This window comes from Cornus florida, unplaced genomic scaffold (genome assembly GCF_030987335.1).
Source record: "Cornus florida cultivar Cherokee Brave unplaced genomic scaffold, ASM3098733v1 CherokeeBrave_3.0.0_Hap2_Chr02, whole genome shotgun sequence".
Classification (NCBI taxonomy): domain Eukaryota; kingdom Viridiplantae; phylum Streptophyta; class Magnoliopsida; order Cornales; family Cornaceae; genus Cornus; species Cornus florida.
The window spans coordinates 17,161,579-17,186,786 of record NW_026775572.1 but is presented as its reverse complement, the minus strand read 5'-3'; the positions used below and the strand labels follow the sequence as shown (position 1 = coordinate 17,186,786).

General features: G+C 35.8%; 1 protein-coding gene across 1 annotated transcript; it reads left to right on the top strand.

Annotated features, from left to right (window-relative positions):
* Positions 1-19,438: 19,438 nt before the first annotated feature.
* On the top strand, positions 19,439-23,848 carry LOC132295724 (E3 ubiquitin-protein ligase RSL1-like). The gene is made up of 2 exons (XM_059794016.1): positions 19,439-20,003; positions 23,748-23,848. Exons 1-2 carry the CDS (start codon positions 19,439-19,441, stop codon positions 23,846-23,848), a joined length of 666 nt encoding a protein of 221 aa, XP_059649999.1.
* Positions 23,849-25,208: the final 1,360 nt, after the last annotated feature.

Genomic DNA, 25,208 nt, shown 5'->3' with positions numbered 1-25,208 from the left:
ATTTTTCTAGAATTTTCTAGATTTTTCCGGGCATTTTCTGCAATTTCCGGCGACCTTCCGGCGAGGATTCCGGTCACCGGTAGTGGGGAAGACAACCGGAGTAATCCGGTGTGAGGCAGCGCACAAGGGTTCCCATGCGCTTACATCAGCAGCCGTTGGATTAACTATTGACCACTAGATTGATTCTATGTAGCATAGTGTACAATAATAGCATACGCGCACTTCAGGGACCATTGGATTAAAGGATGATCATTAAGATCAATCCAGTGTAGCGCGCCCACATAGAAACGGTACAACCGACCAACCAGAACACGCCACGTCAGCAGGAACCATTAATGCGCGCGTGGCAGCGCGTGCGCGCGCGTGGGACTCTCCAGACGCGCGTGGGAGCGCGTACGCGCGCGTGGCTGATGCCAGACGCGCGTGGAGGCGCGTGCGCGCGCGTGAGAGGGTGGAAAACATAGGGCTGCGCGTGGGGAAGCTTAGGGCGGCGCGTGGGGGCGCGTGAGGGGCCCTGTCAGCTGCTGGAAATTACCAGAATACCCCTAGGCCTGTTTTGTAATTTCCAGAACCTTAAACTTGCACTTTTGGGCCTATGGTTGGTACTTACGGGTTTAACGGGACATTAAATTATTATTTTATTAACCGTTAGTTATTATTATGTCCGATTAATATTTTTAAATATTAATTGTATCGTTTTCAATACAGATCACCATTAAACGGATGTAGTTAATTTAATGACATTGTTAATCATTAATTGTGTTATTATTTTATTAAACAGTATTAAATCATTAATGTTAAAATTAAATGATTACATGGTTTTAATTCAAATAAACTGTCCGTTATACATTGCAGGATTATTTATGTTATTAATGATATACAAACCATGATTATTATGCTGTGTGCATTTCAGGAAATAAATGGACTGTTTAATTATGTCGCATTTATATTATATGGATGTGTTGCCATATAGAACCATGTGAGCTGGCTAATAAGTTTAGACTCATTTATACCTTATGCATTCGTTGCGATAGACAGATGTGTGGCTGTCGGGGTATGTGGTTTAATATTATTGGCATGTGTTGCCTAATTGACATACTCGGTATATTTCTTAATATGGTTGGCATGTGTTGCCTAATTTATATGCTCAGTATATTCATCCGTACTTTGCGAGGTGTTATCACCGTGTAGTTCGTTATAGTCTGTGTTGTCAGTACCGTGCACCATGTATAATAGCTGATTTCCCGGGTAGGGAAAGGCGACACTTAACCACCTAGTGTGAGTCTAAGTGATCACCGTCTATTCTGGTTGAGGTCATGTTATACATCGGATAGTTCCCGTAGGATGTATACAGATATAGTACTCATCCGATTCATAATGATTAATTTATTTGATTCTCTGATTTGGGTCATGGTAGAGAGGACTTGCTCGTGGGGTTGACCCACCATTGTTGTTATTTCAGGATACGGTCAGTATCCGTTTCAAGGCTGAGGTTAGCAGTGTGGGACCATCATCCGAACTCATCTACTCTTACGATCCAGTGCAGGGTAGAAGTTTTATGTAATACTTCAGTTTCAGTTTTTATTTACTTTTGACGTTGAACTCTCAGGGTTATATTTAGGGATCCCTAACGTAGGATTTCCAAGTTGCAATGAAGTACTGTATTAAATAAAGGATGGATGGATGTTGTATTATTTAATGTTTCTTTTCTGTCTAAATTCTTTTATTTCCATCATTTTGTATTCCATGCTTGTATATTGCCAATTGTTTTTGATATCCCTCGTTTTTCGTGTATAAGCCTGATCAACTTATGCGTGGAAAATGTGGGGGTGTTACAGTTGGTATCAGAGCATTCCAGGTTCGAGTGTCTTAGGGATCTGTGATTACTATACTTCCGCGTTGTGTATTCTGATAATTAGAGCCTAAATATTAGGGTTCTTTGTATTCTTTTAGTCGGTCCATTATAATGTACTGATGTTAGATTTTTTCTGAATTTAAAAGAAGGATGTCTCGGCGTGGGACAAGGAATGCGAACCAGCATCGCAGTATTTCCCCAACTCAAAATGAGAATCAGGAATTTTCTCCTCAAGTTGCTGATATCATTGCACGAGCTGTAGCAGCAGGAGTAGCATCTGCTCTACGAAACCAGCAACCTCCTCCGATAGTACCTGTTCCTGAACCAGTGGCACAGCCAATGTCATGGGACAAAGTTCGTCACTCGTTCATCCGGGGAAATCCACCAACGTTTGCGGGGTCCACAGATGTCCTGTTAGCATATCAGTGGAAACAGGAGAGCGAGCGTCATCTTCGGATGGTAATCTGTACCGAAGTGCAGAAACAGATGCTGGCTACGTTTATGCTGATAGGCAATGCATTGCAGTGGTGGGAGTCTATTACTACTGTCGATGAGAGGACCAGATTGACGTATGCTGAATTTCAGACTCGCTTTGACGACAAGTATTTTCCTATGTCAGTAAGATCAGCGATGAAGACTGAATTTCTGGATCTGCAACAGGAAGATATGACTGTGGCTGAGTATGAACAGAAGTTCATTAATTTGTCATTATTTGCACCAGAGGAGGTCAATACGGAAGAAAAGAAGCGAGACCGCTTTGTGAAGGGGTTGATATGGCCGATTAAAGTGGTGATCTTAGGTAGTCCGGCATATACTACTTATATTCAGGTGGTTAATGCCGCCTTACAGCACTGCCAGATGAGGAGTGATTACCGGAAGTCCAAGGGAGATAAGCGGACTAACCGAGACTACCAGACAGTGGAGAAAGGAAGCAACAGTGGTGCCAAGTCCAATGATCGGGGCAGATTTCAAGGACATCAACCTTGGAAGAAAAACAAAGGAAACCCAGATGTGTAGAGGGATGGAGTCCCAAATCAGGGTAGACAAGGTGGGATACCTCAGACCGGACAGGAACAGTGGTCGGGAAGTCAACAGAGGAGGCAGGTAGGTCCTTTTATGGGACGTTGTTATCACTGTAGAGAGATTGGGCATCCGGCCAAGATGTGTCCCAAAGCTAAGCAGGGACAGTATGGGCAGCCGAGACCTAATCAACCGATACCTCTACCGGCCCCACCGATGCCACGTGGGCAAGTTCAGAATTTTCCGGCACTTCCAGCACCACCATTTCCTCCGGGACAACCTCCACAACAGTTGCATCATGGCAGAGTTTATAACTTCATGCCATATAATGCGCAGGCTCCTCAGGCTATTGAGGGTATGTTTTCTATACATGGTAGAACTGCTCGTATACTATTTGACACTGGTGCCTCACATTCTTTTGTGTCTAGATCTTTTGTTATCTTATCTGGTATGACGACTCAGTTATGTGACCAACCTCTTAATATTTATACACCATTGGGAGTTGGCGCAATTTTACGAGAGTATAGCGGTGATATCCTTATAGATATGGGCCGGCTTCGATTTCTTGCAAATTTGTTAGTGTTAGATATGCATTCGTATGATGTTATACTTGGGATGGACTGGTTATCTCAGTACCATACTCAGGTTAACTGTTACGAAAAGTCTATTGTATTTTCTATACCAGGACAGGAGATGTATCTTCTTGTTGTACCACAACCTGATAGAGGGCCTAGCACTTATTTATTCGTTCTTGAGGAAGACTCACAGGAAGCGACTGCGGTATCTCTTGACAGCATCCCGGTAGTACAGGAATTCCAGGATGTATTCCAAGAAATTCCAGGTTTGCCACCGAGTCGAGAGATAGACTTCGTTATTGATTTAGCTCCAGGCACTACGCCTATTGCTAAGGTGCCATACAGAATGGCACCAGTAGAGATGCGAGAGTTGAAGGATCAAATTCAGCAGCTGCTCAGCCAGGGATTTATTCGTAGGAGTACTTCACCATGGGAGCACCAGTACTGTTTGTAAAGAAGAAGGATGGATCTCTTCGTCTTTGTATTGATTACAGAGAACTGAACAAGGTCACTATTCGCAACAAGTACCCGTTGCCCAGAATTGATGACCTGTTTGATCAGTTGAAGGGAGCTACTTACTTCTCAAAGATCGATTTGAGGTCTGGTTATCATCAGCTACGAGTCAGAGAACAAGATGTTCCAAAGACAGCATTTCTCACGAGGTACGGATCTTATGAGTTTCGTGTTATGCCTTTCAGTTTAATGAACGCTCCAGCCGTCTTTATGGACTTGATGAATAGAGTATTCAGAGAATACTTAGATCAGTTTGTCATTGTTTTCATTGATGATATTCTGGTTTACTCTAAGTCGGAGAAGGACCATGCCAGACATTTACGCACAGTATTGCAGACACTTCGAGAACATCAGTTGTTTGCGAAGTTTGAGAAGTGTGAATTTTGGCAGAAAGAGGTCAAATTTCTGGGACATGTAGTGTTTGAAGAAGGGTTAGCAGTAGATCCAGCCAAGGTTGCGGCCGTTATGGAGTGGGGACAGCCTACCTCACCGACAGAGATTCGCAGTTTTCTGGGATTGGCGGGGTATTATCGCCGGTTCATCCAGGGATTTTCCAAAATTGCGGGTCCACTTACTCATCTGACTAAGAAGAATGTACCATTTGTATGGGATGATTCTTGTCAGACTGCTTTTGCTGAATTGAAGAGCAAGTTAACTTCTGCACCTGTCTTAGCCACACCTCAGAGTGGAATCGAGTATTTAGTATTTACCGACGCTTCTCTGAAGGGTTTGGGTTGTGTGTTGATGCAAGAAGAGCGACCAGTTTCTTATGGGTCTAGGAAGCTTAAGCCTCATGAGCTTAATTACCCGACTCACGATCTAGAGCTCGCAGCAGTGGTTTTTGCCTTGCGTATTTGGAGACATTATCTTTTGGGGGAGACTTTTCGATTGTTTAGCGATCATAAGAGTCTACAGTATTTGTTCACACAGAGGGAACTGAATATGAGACAGCGCAGATGGTTGGAATTCGTGAAAGACTATCACTTCTCTATTCAGTATCATCCAGGGAAAGCGAATGTTGTAGCAGACGCACTCAGCCGCCGACCCTATGTCAGCCTTTCAGCTTTGTTTACAACAGAGTGGGATGCTTTGAAGACGGTTGATGAGTTAGCAGACGCTTTTATGGCATGTGTGGTAGTAACTCCTTCTATCATTCATCAGGTCATTCAAGCGCAACTCTCAGATCAACAGTGTATTGATCGGGTTTCGGAGTTAGCCTCCGGAGATGTTCCTTTTTATTCTATAGGGACTGATGGAGGATTGAGGTACAAGGGACGTTTAATTGTGCCTTCAGCTGACAATTTGAGAAATGTTGTGATGAGAGAGACACACACTTCTCAGTTCTCGGTACATCCAGGGGGAGATAAGATGTATCAGGACATGAAACGCCAGTTTTGGTGGGCCGGCATGAAAAGAGATATAGCTATCTTTGTCTCTAAATGTAGCACCTGTCAGATGATTAAGATTGATCATCAGAGACCGCCAGGATCGTTACAGCCACTTCCCATACCAGAATGGAAATGGGAAAGTATTTCCATGGACTTTATAGAGGGATTACCTACTTCACAGCATAATCACAACTCTATTTGGGTCATTGTTGATAGATTGACCAAGTCCGCTCACTTTCTGCCTGTTCGGTCAAACTTTACGTCAGAACAGTATGCTAAGCTGTATATTGCAGAAATGGTGAAACTTCATGGTGTACCATTGTCCATCGTATCAGATAGAGATCAGAAGTTTGTATCAGGATTTTGGAGGAGCTTTCAGCAGGCTTTGGGTACAGAACTATATCTTAGCACTGCTTATCATCCTCAAACAGATGGACAGACTGAGCGAGTTAATCAGATTTTAGAAGACATGTTGCGGGCATGTGTTCTTGATTTTAAGGGCAATTGGGAGGAATATTTGCCGCTTTCAGAGTTTGCTTATAACAATAGTTATCAGAAAACTATTGGTATGGCACCATTTGAGGCTTTGTACGGCAGACCGTGTAGGTCTCCTGTCTGTTGGCTTGGAGTTGGTGAGAACAGCTTTCTGGGTCCTGAATTTATTAAGGACACGTCAGAAAAGATCGCTATCGTTAGGGATCGGATGCGTACAGCTCAAAGCAGACAGAAAAGTTATGCTGACCGTCGAACTCGTGCTTTGGAGTTTAAGGTTGGTGATCAGGTTTTGCTTAAGGTTTCTCCTATGAAGGGAGTAATGCGGTTTGGGTCAAAGGGTAAGTTATCGCCTCATTTTGTGGGTCCTTTTATGATTACAGATCGGATTGGGGCAGTAGCTTATCGTCTGGCTCTACCAGATAATCTTCATAGAGTACATAATGTTTTTCATGTATCTATGCTGCGAAAATTTCTACGGGATGAAGATCGATACCAACACATTGATGTGGGTGAGATTGAGCTGCAACCCGATGCAACCTATTTGGAACAACCTTACTGTATTCTCGATCGTAGGAATCAGATACTGCGCACGAAGACTATTCCATTAGTACGTGTACAGTGGAGTTATCATAGTGCTACAGAGTCTACTTGGGAACGGGAAGATATTATCCATGCAAAGTATCCAGAACTTTTTAAGACAGGTATGTAGTGAATTTCGGGGACGAAATTCCTTTATTAGGGGGGGAGAATGTAATACCCCGTAATTTTAAAGAATGTATTTAAATTAATTTTGTGTTAGGTTAATTAATTTTATTTAAACTTCATTTACTTGTGCATGTAAATTAATTGTGTATGTTAAAATAAGTAAATTTGTTCATGTAATTATGCATGTATTCTTATTAATAATTTTATTTGTTGGTTATGCTTATATTAATCATTATTAGTTAAGTAAAGTATTATATTTGTGTTATATAGTATTATGATGATATAATGTAGTATTTTGTAATAATAATAATTATATTAGTTTAATAATAATAATAATAATAATAATAATAATATAAATAATAATAATTAGAAAAGTTTTATTAATAATAATATTAGTAATAATAATATTAGTATTAAATCAAGGTAATGATGAAAAATTAAATACTAGGATAGAATTTCATTTACTATGGTAGAATGGTGGATCAAATATCTTGATTAAAGATAGCATTGTCTTAAAGCCATATAGGTAGGAATATGAGAAATGGGTGAGAAGTTATTATAAATTAGATATTTGTATTATATATATTATATAAGTTTGTATATATATATTAGTAGCCAACTTACTCTAAAGGCAACTTACTTAAGTTAGAAAGCTTAAACATTCTAGTGAGCTATTTTATAAGAGTGAAAGGAAAAGAGAAAGAGAAAGAAGCTTGGACCGGTGTAGGCGATTTTACCCGACTACGCGCAACCGGCGGATTTATTTTAAATCCAAAAAGGCAAGTTATTATCTACTTTTCCCCTTTGAATTAATAAATTAATTGTTTAGCTTATTTTTATGCATAGAGCCAAGTTTTGGAGGTTAATAAATTATTAATTTTATTTTATTAAATTAATGGAATTTTAATTATATAGGATGGTATATATTTATTTAATGTCCTATGAAATTAATAATGCCTAAAAATAATTAAATAAGACTTTAGGGATTTTTCTAGAATTTTCTAGATTTTTCCGGGCATTTTCTGCAATTTCCGGCGACCTTCCGGCGAGGATTCCGGTCACCGGTAGTGGGGAAGACAACCGGAGTAATCCGGTGTGAGGCAGCGCACAAGGGTTCCCATGCGCTTACATCAGCAGCCGTTGGATTAACTATTGACCACTAGATTGATTCTATGTAGCATAGTGTACAATAATAGCATACGCGCACTTCAGGGACCATTGGATTAAAGGATGATCATTAAGATCAATCCAGTGTAGCGCGCCCACATAGAAACGGTACAACCGACCAACCAGAACACGCCACGTCAGCAGGAACCATTAATGCGCGCGTGGCAGCGCGTGCGCGCGCGTGGGACTCTCCAGACGCGCGTGGGAGCGCGTACGCGCGCGTGGCTGATGCCAGACGCGCGTGGAGGCGCGTGCGCGCGCGTGAGAGGGTGGAAAACATAGGGCTGCGCGTGGGGAAGCTTAGGGCGGCGCGTGGGGGCGCGTGAGGGGCCCTGTCAGCTGCTGGAAATTACCAGAATACCCCTAGGCCTGTTTTGTAATTTCCAGAACCTTAAACTTGCACTTTTGGGCCTATGGTTGGTACTTACGGGTTTAACGGGACATTAAATTATTATTTTATTAACCGTTAGTTATTATTATGTCCGATTAATATTTTTAAATATTAATTGTATCGTTTTCAATACAGATCACCATTAAACGGATGTAGTTAATTTAATGACATTGTTAATCATTAATTGTGTTATTATTTTATTAAACAGTATTAAATCATTAATGTTAAAATTAAATGATTACATGGTTTTAATTCAAATAAACTGTCCGTTATACATTGCAGGATTATTTATGTTGTTAATGATATACAAACCATGATTATTATGCTGTGTGCATTTCAGGAAATAAATGGACTGTTTAATTATGTCGCATTTATATTATATGGATGTGTTGTCATATAGAACCATGTGAGCTGGCTAATAAGTTTAGACTCATTTATACCTTATGCATTCGTTGCGATAGACAGATGTGTGGCTGTCGGGGTATGTGGTTTAATATTATTGGCATGTGTTGCCTAATTGACATACTCGGTATATTTCTTAATATGGTTGGCATGTGTTGCCTAATTTATATGCTCAGTATATTCATCCGTACTTTGCGAGGTGTTATCACCGTGTAGTTCGTTATAGTCTGTGTTGTCAGTACCGTGCACCATGTATAATAGCTGATTTCCCGGGTAGGGAAAGGCGACACTTAACCACCTAGTGTGAGTCTAAGTGATCACCGTCTATTCTGGTTGAGGTCATGTTATACATCGGATAGTTCCCGTAGGATGTATACAGATATAGTACTCATCCGATTCATAATGATTAATTTATTTGATTCTCTGATTTGGGTCATGGTAGAGAGGACTTGCTCATGGGGTTGACCCACCATTGTTGTTATTTCAGGATACGGTCAGTATCCGTTTCAAGGCTGAGGTTAGCAGTGTGGGACCATCATCCGAACTCATCTACTCTTACGATCCAGTGCAGGGTAGAAGTTTTATGTAATACTTCAGTTTCAGTTTTTATTTACTTTTGACGTTGAACTCTCAAGGTTATATTTAGGGATCCCTAACATAGGATTTCCAAGTTGTAATGAAGTACTGTATTAAATAAAGGATGGATGGATGTTGTATTATTTAATGTTTCTTTTCTGTCTAAATTCTTTCATTTCCATCATTTTGTATTCCATGCTTGTATATTGCCAATTGTTTTTGATATCCCTCGTTTTTCGTGTATAAGCCTGATCAACTTATGCGTGGAAAATGTGGGGGTGTTACAGAGCCGGCAAGGAGAGGAGCCCGCGGTCGAACCAGACGATGCCGATGGGCTGTATAAAACAATTGTCAATAAAATGTCCATTTCTTTTCCATCGAGTAAGGAAAAGGAGCTCCTCCGTTTGGTGAAAGAATTTTTAATCCGCCAACGAAGCTCACTGTGGGGGTTTATACTATCTGGCAGTTGCTTCGTATGTAGAGACTAGAGAGAGAGAGATGGGAGGGAAGGGTCGAAGACGAAGAGAGAATAATTAGAGAGCAGCATATGGAGGTCATACTCATCTACCTCCCCCACCTCATCTGTAATACCCCTAGTTTTCAAAAGGATGGAATTGAAAATTTAATTTTATTTTTCGTTGATTAATTGATTGTTTTATTTAATTATTTTAATTGGATTAATTTTGTGATAGTTGATTTAGTTTGTTCTCAACGTGACTGTTATATGGCTTTTCATTGGGTTTATAATTTTCATAGGCAGCCGTCATTGATTTGTAACCTAGGTTTACATATGGGCCGGGTTATATATGGATTAGGGTTTAATGTCTAAACCTATATATATGTATATTACAGTGGATTAGGGTTTAAAACAACACAAAACAAAACGTAGGTTTTCTGTAGAACAAAGATACAGCGAGATATTGAGAGACACAGAGGAAGATAAAGAGAGGAGGTCTAGGTTTTGGTCTGGATTAGGTTTGGACCAAGAAGGAGGAAGGATAGGTGTTTTTGGGTTGAACCATGGCACTGAAGGAGCAGACTTGCAGTTTAGGAACCAAACATATTACAGAGATGATGAATTAGAATTTCAAATCTGAAATTCAAAGGCAAGTCTCTGTTCTATTCTTTCCCCTTAATTCGTGTTCTGTGCATGCCTGGTTAGACTTCAGGGTTTTAATAAAAGATAAAACGGATTGACACAAACATAATAACATGTTTTCCATACAGATATGAATTTATTTGATCTCAGTGAGTTAACTATTTTGCATACTGGTTGATTTTCTGCTATCTGTGTCTTTTACGTTTAAGCCTGTTTTATTGAGATTAGTAATATGATTGGATGCCTTACAATTATTCTGAGAATGAGTTTAATCCCTAGAACAAGATTTTAGAACAGTATTTAATTGCATCAAATTAATCTGAACTAAATCTGTCGCAGCTTGCTTAAAATTGGTTAACAGAGGTGTTGTAGTTGTTGCTTTAGAACTTGTGTTCCTACACATGTTAGGGTTAGATCTCAGTGGTTTAAACTTGTTTAGGACTAATATTGAACCTGGAAGAAGAATTAGAACATACCACAGAGACTCTGTAATCACCGGAATTGGAGAAGAAGACACAAAAACAGACTACGGCATCTAAGAGAGGAAGAGCGGGCTCCTCCTACTCTTAGAGCCAGCTCCCAAGGATGGGGGAGCCGGCTCTTGCAGCCCTAGAGTTGGCTCTTGGAGCCTAGAGCCGGCTCTCCCTTTAAATAGAGTAGGCTCTCAAATTTTGGAGCCTGCTCTTGCCCAGAAATTGCATTACTGTGTGATTTTGTGCGTGGTTTTGACTGTGCAGTGTATTAGGACTTCGTTTAAATTATTTTAAACACTGTATGGAACTATTTTAAACCTAAACTTAGTCTTTAGGAACATTAATTTAAACTGGGATTAATTGAGGGAGAAATACAAAGTCTAAGGGAAACTTAGTGTAGTGTACACTGTTGTATCCACTAGAACTTAACAAGTCGTATGGATGATTTAATTAGGTAAAATTGTATTTTTCCACAGTGTTAAGTATGGTGAATTAATTAGAAATCAACTATACTTAGGTTAGGTTTAATTGATACTCAAATTTCTATTAACTGTATCAATTCATGGATTATATTGGAGGATTTGGTAGGTTTATATACCGGAGCTTGGCAAGGTTGTTATGTATGATTTAAATATACATATAAATCATATTTCTATAGTATTTGAAGTATTGGGAATTAACTAATTTTCCTTATGCTTAATTTGGATTTATTTGATACTTAAATGGTACTAAATTGTATCAATTCAGGGATTATGTTGGAGAATGTAAATGTGTGCAAATTATGTATCAATTTACATTATTGGAGTTGGATTTTGGGCTCTGCATTAAATGTCTAATATTTATGTACATGAATTAACTTGTCTTGTGCATATTATGGATAATGGTTGATGGTTATTTAATATTGATTTATCAACTATGTTAACTGGAGGATTGTATGTACCGGTATGGGACGGTGATATACTAGGTAAGGATTAGTTCAAGCACTAAGTCCTACCTAATTTGGAATGAGTTGGATTAACCATAAAAAGGTTAAGTCCCACTTATATGGATGTATATGAACCGGTATGGGACGGTGTCATATTAGGGATGGCTTAGTTCAAAACACTAAGACCTACCTATATTGGGAATGGATTAGTTCAAAACACTAAGTCTGACCCAATTTGGATTCAGGTATGGATTAACCATAAAGCTTAAGTCCATCACCTACATTTGTCATATCAATTGTGAATTGAATGATCTACTATGGTTTCCGAATTGATTTATTATATAGAAATCAGACCACTACACAGATGGATGATATTTTGTATTGGGAGGAGTACGGACTTTATATATTTATTATATGTGCCATGGTATGAGCTTGAGTCTCAGGACCATGGTTAGGGCGCGTATATCGCTTAGGATGGATAACTGGACATAGGTGTTGTTCCCTGGTAGGTCTAGGTACTCATGCCCACCTTAGGGTGCGTATTCGCATGTTGCCTTCTATTCAGGCTGAGACAGACCTACTGGACTAGCGAGCGTCCTATAGTGTGTACTATATATACATATATAGACTACTCTAGATATTGTTGAGTCTTTCTAGGATGTATCTGCGTATCGGATTACTGTTTGGAACGTAGTAGATCAGGACTTGCATGTGGGCCTGACCCACTCTATTATTTTTCAGGTGTTTGACAGTACCAGGCTTAGAGCTTGATCGTGTTGATGCAAATACAGACACTCACTCTTCCGGTTACATAGGATTTCCTTTCTACTTTAATTTTGGTTTTTAATTATATAAATTTATTCAAGGTTTTGGGATTAGGGGTCCACTAGGTGGATTCCCGAGTTGTACGGTTTAAAATTATATTAATTTATTAATTCAAGTCTGAGGATTCTTATTTTAGTTTTCTTCCAGCGTATTATTATTAAGTTTTTTTTTACTCAGTTTTTTTATTTTCTGCTTGTTTACATATTAATTGTCTGGTATCCCTCGGATCTGTACTCGGACTTGATCACCCGTGGCTCTAGAATCGAGGGGTATCACACCATCCCTCTTCCGTCGACGTTGTCCCTTCCAAACTCTGCAAGCTTATAGCTTTAGCCAATTCCTCCCATCCCGCAGCTTTTCTCTCTATATATATAATTTGTCTCTCTCTCTCTCTCTATATATATATATATATATGGTGCTCTACCATTTAAAACCATGATGCTTATGTATATGTTTGCAATTGCTTACACTTTTGTTTCTGTTTCTTATTGACCGATGATGTGGTCCAATCAATAATGCAAAGTGATAAATGTAATACCCCTAATTTCAAAAGGATAGTCCTGGTATTTATTTTATTGTTTCAATATCAATTTTTTTTAATTGTTTAAGTGGATATGTGTTTATTTCATTGATTTGATTGTAGTTAATTTATTTAATTGTTTAATTATTGTTTTAATTGTATTAATTACTTAATTGTTATTTGTTTTTGTTTTGTTTTAAATTAGTTGTTTTAATTATTGATTAATGGTATAAATTTAGTTAATCAAATTTAATTAGTGTTAACATGACTGTCATTTAGTTATATTAGGTTTTCAATTTAGCTGACGTTGGAATTTAACGTAGATTATTTATGGGCCAAGTGAATTATATTAGGGTTTAATTGAGTCTAGGGTTAGTGTGGTCTATAAATACTCATCTAAGGGGTTTGCCTAGGGTTTTAGAATATCATTATGACACAATAAGGTAGTAAGGAGTTTTAGAGACGGCTGGGAGGAAATAGAGAGATAAACAAAGGTTTCGCTGGAGAATCTAGACGGGGAAAAGCTAAAGGCAAGTTCTAACCTCATCTCTTTCCCTTTTACTCTGTGTTCTTTGCATGCCTAAGTAGTTCTAGGAAATCATTAAACGGAATTAATTAACTACGCATGTTTAGAACTCATCATATTAGTATGTATTGAAACTTATTGTAAACTGCTTATTTTGTATGCAACTGTGTAACTGTTCTTTTAAATTACTGTTAATCAATGTAAGAAGGGGGTAGATGGGTTTTCTTTGGGTAGGTTTGAACACAAACAAAGGTGTTAAAAGCTGTAACAGAGAGGGACGGAAGTAGTGCAGGCAAACGGAGACTATACAAGCAGACAGAAGAGAGAGGGAAGTAGAGGCGGCTCCAAAGGACCATGGAGCCGGCTCCAGAGGACCATAGAGCCGGCTCTACATGGTTAGGAGCCGGCTCTACCATGGTTTGGAGCAGGCTCTAGCATAGGTGGAGGCGGCTCCACCTTGTGGGAGCCTGCTCTCCTCGTGTATTCTTCAGTTTTGATGTTTTCTGCGGGTTCTGGGCTACTGCAGATGGTTTTGTAAAATTTCAGATTGGTTTATGGGTTGTTCTGGGGTGGTTCAATATCGTCTAGACTCATATTAATGTCTCAGAAAGTACGGTATTACAGAACACACCATTGGAAGCAAATATAGGACACAGTAGGAGACCTTTCAGAAAGGTGATATATTGGTGTGGAGGTGAATGATTCAAGTTGCTCATGGTTAATTTAGTAAGTGCCTTAGGGAATTGATGGGTTAAATCGTGTCATAGTATTATGGAAAAATAAGCATGACAAGTATGATAACTCTCTGTTATGCTTAATGGGACCTTTGTTGCTAATTTCACAGTAACTTATCATGTAAAGTTTCTGGATGTTGTGGAATGGTTTTGAATGAGCAGATTAAACTTGATATTGTTAATTTTATGCTCATTGTGGATTATAGGATGGATTATTAATTTAAAGCTATTCTCTGTAATTTAAAGCTATTGGAGAACCATGTATCAGTAGGGCAACCAGCATGTCATATACATATTTTTATACTTGTAATGAATTCTGATTGTATGTGTTATGGACTGGTTGATAATTATTTTCATTATTAATGTCATCAACTGCGGGATAATTTGGAACAGTTGGTATTTACTTATATAATTGTATTGTCAACTGATGGATGTTGGATGACATGCACCGATATGGGACGGTGGCATGCCTAGGTTTGGATTAGTTTCAAAATACTAAATCCTACCTACACGGAATAAGGGAATGGATATTAAAATAAATCCTACTTATAATTGAGTCAAAGAAGCTGCATAAGCTGAATGACTATCGGATGACTCGTAAGTTATGTTAAGTCAAAGAAGCTGCATAAGCTGAATGACTAACTGGACTTTTTATGGATAGGACGGACTTTAAATATATGTTATGGTACTGCAATCTGAGTTTGAGTCTCAGAATCGTCGGTTAGGGAGCGTATATGCAATAGGATGCGCAGCTGGATATGAGAAGTTGAGATATACCCTGTTAGGTCTAGGTACTCATGCCCACCTTTGGGTGCGTTTTCGCATGTTGCCTTCTATTCAGGTTGAGACCCCCTCCATAGTCCAGTGAGAGTCCTGTAGTGTGAATATACTTATGTAAGGACTATTAGCTATTGTTGAACTACGTAGGATGTATATGCGTATCGAGTATCTGCTTGGATTGTAGAGGGTTAGGACTTGTTCGTGGGCCTGACCCACTTTTATTTTTCAGGTACTCGTCCGTATCAGACGTAAACCTGATCGTGCTGAGCAGAGACTACTACCCACTCTTCCGACGACGTAGGATTCTCTCCATAGTTTATTTCTGGATGTTTCTTTCAGTTGTTTTATTTCAGTCTGGATTTTTATTAGTGGTCCACCAGAGATGGATTCCCGAGTTGTAAACTTATGGAGTTTGGATTGTCAGAGTTTAAATATTTATATTTGAGGATTTTTAATTTAGTATTCATTCAGCTTATTATTGTTATTTCTTAAATTTATTTTATATTCTGTGTTCGGTTAAATATTAATTGTTTGGTATCCCTCGGATCTGTGCTCGAACTTAATCACCCGTGACTCTAGAATCGAGGAGTATCACAATAAATAAGGATAATAACCTTATTTAGAATAAATTCATGTTAGAAAATATATGTTTCACAAACATTTAAGATATAACTAACTTTAGACTATTAATATGCCATGAGATAATTAATTAAATATGCAGATTAAACCAATAAAATAATAATAATAAATAAATATCCTGGACTGGGCTAGTATTGAATACTTTATCTTTAAGACAATTTATGCCCCACATGGTGCTGACGGACTATATGGCACTTATCTCTCATGATACAACGATCTACATCCACCAGTAGCAACACTACAAACTCGTGGATAAGGCAAATCTCCTCTGTGTAATACTCTCTCTGACTAACAAATGCATTTATACTATATAAATGCTAAATTGGTTGCAATCCGAACCAAATGGTTCGAACCAATCTTAATATGGCTCGATGAAATTGGATTAAGGTCTAAGTGGCTCAGACCACTTGACCTATGGTTTGAACCCACTTAGATTGGGTTCAAGACTAGGGAGGGAGAGAAGAAATCAGATAATTGAATTAATTGCAAATGGCAACCCATGGAGGCATTTATAGAAATAGAAGTGCTGGAATGGGTGTGTCTCTTCATCACTAGACACAACCATTTATATGTATCTCTTCATCACCAGACACACTCACTGCAATATGTTGCAATGGTTCATATTGAATAGGGTATGTCTATTGGTTTTGAGTTGCATCTTTTCATCCAACAGCCAACTAGTGATCACACATGTTCAGTCCAAGGCATCAGTTGATGACTAATGAAACAATTTTCATTCACAAATTCTAACAATTTAGTCACGTACCCCTCTCTGATTTCTTTATATCGTTTTTCTGATTTTGTAATTGCAGACTATTTGTTAGATTATTTTATGTATTTTGTGTTTCGTGATTTTGTAAATTACAAACTATTTTTATATTTGTGATTGGACCACATAAATAGAGATGACCTACTAATGAGTGACTAGGAAAGTCCTGTCAATCTATATATATATAATGACTATTTATGATTGGACCACATCAATAGAGATGACTTACTCACCGGTAAGTAGACAAGTCGATCTTGTCCATTTATATATATAATAATTATTATTTCTTATTCATCCACGGCCGGCTTGAGCGTTAAGTGACTTAGGCAGTCGACTAAGCCCCAGCCAATAAGAAGGCTCCAAAAATTTAAAATTTCCTATATTAAGTTATACTATAATTATTTCTTAACATTATTAAACTCTAATAAATATAAATAAAAATAAAAAATTATATTAGACCTAACTTCTTTTTTTCTCTTTTCTCTCTCATCCCTCATTCGTCTTTTATATTTGTTCTCAAATATCATATCCTAAAATAAATTCTTTTTTTCTCTTTTCTCTCTTCTTTCTCATTCGGATGTTATGTTAGGCCTCAAATATTTATATCCTAATATTAACTTATTTTCTCTCTTCTCTCTCCTCCCTCATTTCATTGAACTCGAACCGATAAAAATTTAATATTGGACCCAAACATTTACATCTTTATATGACTTTTTCTTTTCTTTTTTTCTACTCCTTATTCACATTTTCCAATACATCCTAACCAATATAGAAATTTAATTTTGGGCCCAAAATTTTGTATCATTAAATATATATATATTTTTCTTTCTTTCTCTCTCATTCACGTTTTTTACATCAGCACTAAAAAAAATTATGGGTAAGTTCAAATATTTAGCATAAAGTACACTTACACACCCTGTGATTTGTCAAAATGACAGACAAATGAAAGTTGTTCATTTTTTGGACAATGACACCCCCTCTCCTGAAATTCCATCCAAACAATATAAAAAGACAAAATTACCCTTCAATATTAAATTCAAATATATTACAAAATATCAGATCTTGCAAAATGACACAATAGCCCCTTATTCATTTTTTCTCTTCTCCTCTTCCTATCACACGGTTCACACCATCTATCCCTTTCTCTCTCTATCTGCTAATATATATATATGACAGTAGTGTTCAATTGCTTCCTGAGAGCAAGAAATTATATACTCACTTTTAATTGTAACCTTAGGATCTAATCCTACGGCAATTAGTTAATTTACTTTTATTATCTTTATTTTAAGAAACTTACATTTTCTTTTCATACCATTAAATATCGTAAAATAAAAATAACAGAATTAGACAATTTATTAAAGGAAACAAGAATAAAATAATTTGGCTACTTTTTGCCAAATTTGCAAGCAGCCACTAAGACGAAGTAAAATTAATCTAAAATTAAAAGTAGTCATTTTTTGTTTTTTTTTTCATACTTTATCAATTCTATTGATAAATTATGAAAAAAAAAACTTAGGATTTGCAATGATATTATACATATTTTGGCATGTTTTTACCGATCAACACTTTGAATATTTAATTTACCAAAAAATATAAAAAATAAAAAAACACTGAAAACATTTAGATAGATATATAATAATATATTAAGAGTTGTTTTGCATGTTTTCTAAAAAATTTATGAAGCCAATAGTAGTCTCCTAATTCGAAGCCAATAGTAGTCTCCTAATTCTAAATTAGTTGCTGAACAAATTCAAAATATTTTATTAAGCTGAGTATAAAATATGGATCAATCTTGAAATTTGAGTATTAATTATAATCAATACTTCTCAAACAATATTTATTTAATGGCCATTTTATTTATCTTTTTTGATTAACTTTTTTTTGTTTATGTTGCTGTTTGCAAATTTGTTGAATAAACAATTGGTAGTAATGGGGAAGTGTTTTTTTACTAGATTATTTTATTTCTGTTTCCTTTAATAAATTGTCTAATTTTGTCATTTTTCTTTAACGATATTTAATGGTACAGAAAAAATATGGAAAGAAAATGTAAGTTTCTTAAAATGAAGAAAATAAAAGTCAATTAAGTAATTGTTGTAAAATTAGATCCTAAGGTTACAATTAAAAGTGAGTATATAATTTCTTGCTCCCATGAAGCAATTGATCACTACTGTGTGTGTATATATATATATATATACTATTATTAAATGTGCAAAGCGTTTCAGTAGTTCAGTATTTATTTATTAATATAAAAAAAAATTATTAATTGATATAAAAAAAAATTATTAAAAAGAGATTCTATAAAACTCTAACACAAATTACCTAATAAAATTTCAGTCCCCTATTTTATTTTTTATAAAACTCTATCACATATAACTTATATATATATTAGGTCCGGCTTATGGTGTGCATATTTTTTATTTTCTCTTTATAATTGGTCTTGTAAGTTTTTTCTTCACTTTTTTATTTTTATAAGCATTATTATTATGTTATTATTATTTTTTCTCTTTTTAATTGATGTTTATGTTTAGAAGTAGTTGATTTGTTTTATTTTTATTTTCTCTTTGTAATTGATGTTTCTAATTGATGTTTAGATGTGGTTTTGACTTTTTCATTTAGAAAAACTAATGAATTTGAAGAGTAAAAAAGAAAAAAATAATAATTTTAGAAATCACACAATTTAGGGAGATACAAAGAAAATATGTACGTTAAAAAAAAAAAAAATTTAAGTAGTAGAAACAGAAAAAGAAAACTTTAAAAGAGAAAAATTAATAGTTTTTATAGAGGAAGGAAATTTTGACTTTTCCATTTAGAAAAAGTAGTGAATTTAAAGAATAAATGAGAAAGTAAAGAGATAATTTTAAAACCACCAATTTAGGAAGATGCTGTATAAAAAATTTCATATATATAGACAAAATAATTACCACATATATTTAGATGGCGGCGAAGGTAAGGGGGCAAGTGAAACCCCCTAATAGGCCTTGATTTATTAGAACTCTTTTTCTAAACTGATATCACCTCTTTATCATTTCGATCTGCTCAAAGTCGACCGGTTTATTAGACGATGGGAAACACATTGCAAAAGCAAGAGGAATCAACCTTCTTCACTTGCCAGATATGTTTCGAATCCATGTTATCATCAACCATGAAATTCAATAACATGAACAGGTGCGTTCATCCATTCTGCAAAGACTGCATGATTAAGTACATCGAAGTGAAGGTGAACAACGATGTCGCCGACATCAAGTGTCCGGGGCTGAACTGCGAGCAGCTGTTAGACCCTCTCACTTGCAGGCCGATCATGGCCGCCAAACTGTTCGACCAGTGGTGCGACCTCCTCTGTGAATCTGCAGTTTTACGGTTTGAAAGATGTTACTGTCCCTATTGGTATTGCTCGGCTCTGATTGTGAACGAGTGTGGAGGGAATGTTAAGAAATCAAAGTGTCCCAATTGCAAGAGGAGGTTCTGTTTCCGCTGCAAGCTTCCATGGCACCCCGGCTATGGATGTGAAGAGAGTGGGGTGAGGATAGATATTAATGATGATATTCAGTTTGGAGTTCTTGCAGAGACGAAGAAGTGGAAGAGATGTCCGCATTGCGACAGTTGCATTGAACTTATTGAAGGTTGCGGTAATATTACATGCAGGTACTCCCTCTCTATATAATAAGCATATTTACATTTTGTAGATAGTCAATTATAACATGGCATGTTGCAAGATTAAGGGGGGCAAATAATCACGGAATCCGATCTAGTGCAGACATGATTGAATTGCTATACCGACGAATTGGTGGCGTGACTCACGGATCGAATCACGATTGGGTTGTTAAAAATCCGATCCGATCAGTGAATAATATATATATATTTTTAAAGAATATATTAGTTAATTTAATTTGTTAATGATAATTTAATGGGATGCATTAGTTAATAATTATTTAAATATATGAATTAATATTAATAAATTAAATTTTTATAAAAATAAATAATAAATAATAATAATTATAAAAATAAAAATAGATTATTTAGAAAAAACCTAATCAATCAGATCCGATCCATTATTACATGGATCCGATCCGACCCCTAGGATAATAGATCAATGGTGGATTAAGATTTGTCTAACTAGGATTGATGCGTAATTTGATCTGATCTATAACCATCCCTAATTAAGACTATGTGACAGGTTGAAAAGTCAAAGAGCCCCACCATATAAACACTGGCATCACGGTTATTAAACCTCCAGGGCCCAGCCCTCATGCAACTCAAACCCTCGTGTGACTCATGTCGCACCAGGTCACTCAAATCCTGACATTGCACCAGGTCACTTAACCTAGAGGACCTAACCCTCGAGTCACTCAAACCCTAGCATTGCACCAGCCAAGTCACTAAACCTTAGAGGACTAGCCCTTGAGTCACTCAAACCTTGGCATCGCCCAAGTCTTTAAATTAACATTGAGGGCCTAGCTCTCAAGTCACTCAAACCTTGGTATCGCACTAGGTCTCTATACCTTGAGGGCCCATTCAAACCATGGCATCACACCAGGTCACTAAACCTCTAAGCCCCGGCTCTTGAGTCACTTAAACCCTGGCATCACACCAGGTCACTAAACCTCGAGGGTAAGACCCTCACGTCATTAAGCCTTAGCATTGCACCATGTCACTATATCTTTAGGGCCTTGCCCTCGAGTCACTCGAACCCCTAGCTTCACACCACGTCACCAAAACTCCGAGGAGCTCACCCTCGAACCACTATAACCTTACCTGGTAAATTAAACCACAACCGCTATTCAGTTATTGGTCCAAACAGGACACGAAACGAAGGCACGGCTTTCTTAGATGTTTGGAACTTTGCACTAGAATGCTTTGAAAGACCTTGGATTGGGGGATGAGAAGCAGATAATTTTCTCAACTTGCAGCGAGGCCCGATCAACAAGATGGATGGAAATATGTTGTGACAGAGAATCTTAACATCACATTTAATGCTTTGACACCATCATTATGTGTTTTACCAACCAATGGTTAAGTAATGATATACCCTTTTAATGCTTCAAACGGGAGAAACGCAACATAGTGCATGGCTTGATGAGAAAAATTGACCTATTAGGCTCCTAGGTCTATTATGACTGTTCAGACGATTATAGGGCAAGGAGGGAGACAATAACCAAGAAGTTTATTATCTATAATAGCACTATCTTAGAATGCATCAAGGCATGACAAGAAACTAAGGCTCTTCTTTACGATAGCATATATTCTCCTAACCTCCATCTGGATTTCGTTGGTTCGGTATTCTTCTCCTCCTTCATTCACTACTTTCTCTGCATCCCTCATATATATGTTTAACACACACAAGTGCAGCTTCAAACGTTCATGACGATTTGAGCTATTCGGGAAGATGAGTCTATTAATCCTATAATAACTTTTATCTATTGAGTCCACTAGGGCAGTGTCAGATCACTAAGACAAAATTGGCACAGTGTCAGATCACTAATACAGCGGGTAGCTCTGGCAATCAATCAGCTTTTTTGAACGAAACAATGGTTGGAAACTAAAAGCCTATATAACAAGTATACTTAGTCTGAAATTAAAATGGGTTCGTTAAAGCATTTTGGTGGTTCTATGCCTTAAAAGGATAGCTTTCAAGGACAGATGAGCGTGTTAAATAGGAAATTAGGTCAAAAAGGAGTTTTTAATGAGTAAGTCTTAAAAACAAAAAAAAAGTGAAATGGTTGGGCGAGATAGTGGGAGACTTGTCTCAGATATATTGGAATCTCAAAAGTGTTGTCTATGTATTTATACAAGCAAGTGATAGTAGTAAATGTGACATATTACTTTAATTTTTCACAATATACTACTGTCTGTCTGAATTTTTTTAATAATTAATTTCTTATTTTTTTATTTTTAAAATTTGTGTTTTTACTACCTAATTAGCATCACTTTTTTTTGAAAGAAAAACAAATAAGGAAGACTATAAGAATTTTTTTTTTTTTTTTTTTTTTTAACTAATCTTATTTTTCTCTATCAATTAAAGAGTCTTCACATCCTAAATGAATTTACTACCTAATAGCACCACATGAATTTAGTTATTTATTTTTTAAAGATAACAAGTTAAGGAATAGTATATAGCAAGATTTTTTTTTTTTGGCAAAATATGAAGACATAATTAATTGATAGGGAAAAATTAGATTCGCAAAAAAAATAATAATAATAAAATAAAAAATTTCTTGTTATATTCTTAACTTTTTATCTTTAAAAAAAAAAAAAAAAAAAAAAAAGTTTTCATATATGATTTTGATGAAAATGATATTATTCCATTCACGGTTAATCAACCAAATTTTGAAAAAGTTGTATCAAATAAAATTGATTTATTTCCTCTTATGAAACAGACTTCTATTGGCATTTTACCTCAATTGTAATTAATTACTAATTCAAATAATATCACTTTCTAAAAAAGTGCAAAGATTATATTAACAGTAGTATTAGATCCTAAGACTATAATTGAAAGTGAGTATATTTTTTACTGCTCATCGAAAAACACTTGAACACTATTATATGTATGTATGTTTATATATATATATGTATAAACACATGGGACATCAATGGTTAGGTTAGGGTATGGGTAGCCCTTTTCCAAACTCATTCTACCTATAAAAGTATTTTTTTCAAATCTTACTCGGGATGTCCTCCGTCAAAGTCGGGATAGATATATACATATTTTTTAAAATAAATTTTATAAATTTGTTTTTAGTATAGCCAAATATTTAACAATAATTGTTGTTAATATAAAATTATCTTAAAAATAAAATGAAAAGAAAAATTATACCTAATAAAATAATATTTATTTATATATTAAGTATTGGTCTTTGCAGGTTTTAAAATCTTTTTCAAACCCTCCTCTAATCCTATTAGGATAATTTAAAACTTGTCCCCTACATGCGCATAAATTATTAATAAGGCAAACAAGTACACTTAGTCAATGAATCGAATTGTGATTCAAATCCGGCTATGAAAATGAACAAAATTTGATCATCTATACAAAAACTATATAGTAGTATCTACATGCACAGAACCGTTCTCATGACTCTAGTGATGTAAAATAGTATCATGAATAATTTATTTTTAAAAATTTCTCAACTTTGATTCAATATATTTATAAATTAGGCTTCAAAAGTCCATGTATTTTGTAAGTTATCGTTGAAAAATTGTGAAATTGAACCTTTTATAATTCAATTTAACCTTTTTATATTTTTATCCCCAAAACAAAAGGTGTGTTTTCTTATTGGCCAAACAAGTAAAAGAAAATTATTTTGATATTTTCTTTTTCGGTAATTCAAAAAATTATTTTGATATGCTTAATTCTTATTCATCTTTTTGAAACGTAGATGTGGGACCAGGTTTTGCTACTGGTGTGGACTCAAGATTGATGAAAATGGGTGTGGGTGCCGGCGCGGGTGTGATTGGAGGGAGTGGTGCTTTTATATAACATTCCTAGTTTTTTTATCTGTTTTGACCCTTATTTGGTTCTCAAATGATTAACGCAATGAGACGGGAGAAAGCATAATCTCATTGTTTCTTATTCATTTTTGTGGAGTGGTATAATTCGAGAATATTGAGAACAATTTTGATTCATTAGTTACTAACTTACTATTATTTATTTATCATCATCTCATTCACAATTACTATAGCGAGAGTGAATTTAAGAATTGTCAAATGGGTTAATATTTTTTTAAGTGGGCTAAGTAATAATTTTTATTTGGACTAAAATTTACTATAGTATTAAACTAATAATAATAAAATTTAGGGTGGACCCCTTAAATCGACTAAAACTCTCTCTCCCAAAGATAGGATCACATTCACCTTCTTCTTTTGAAAAAGAGAAAGATTATAGGACAAAACTTATCAACTCATTAAGAGTATGTTATTCTTATTGACCGATGACGTGATCCAATCATAAATACAAAGTGATAAATAAGAATAATAATTTTATTTAAAATAAATTCATTTTGAAAAATATATGTTTTACAGATATTTAAGTTATAAGTAACTTTATACTAATGTGTGAGATAATTAATAAAATGTTAAAAAATAATTAATTAAATATGCAACTTAATATTTAATTAAACATGTAAAATAAAGTAATAAATAAAGAATATGAACTTATGCTAGTATTGAATACTATATCCTTAAGACAATTTATGCTGGTGCTGACAGAGTATGTAGCACTTATTTTCCCCATGATACAACGGTCTACATCTACTAATAGTGGCACTACAAACTCGTGGATACGGCTAACCTCATTTGTGTAATAAGCTCTTTGACTAAGAAATGCATTTATACTAATGCTAAATTAGGTACAATTCGAACCAAATGGTTCGGACCAATCTTAATATGACTCAATGAAATTGGATCAAGGTCTAAGTGACTCGAACCACTTGACATGTGGTTTGAACCAACTTGAGTTGGGTTCAAGTCTAAGAAGGGAGAGAAGAAATCAAAGAATTGAATGAATTGCAAATGGCAACCCAATGAGGTATTTATAGAAATATAAATGCCTTTTCAAAATGAATATATCTTGGACAGAACTATTTATACGCTTCCCTTTATTACCAACACCAAAAAAAACTTCTGTAGTTTTACCAATTCCCACAACCCTTAAATATAATAAATAGGGCTTGCGTAATGACAATGGTGGATGAGAATAAAAAACACAGAATGATGACAAGATTGAGAATAAAAAAACACAGATCTTTGTGCCATTATTAAATTTGAGTAATGGTAGAGCAACCAAATGGTTTCTCCCAAAAATTCACCGAATCGGACATGGCTTGGCCACTTAAAAATTT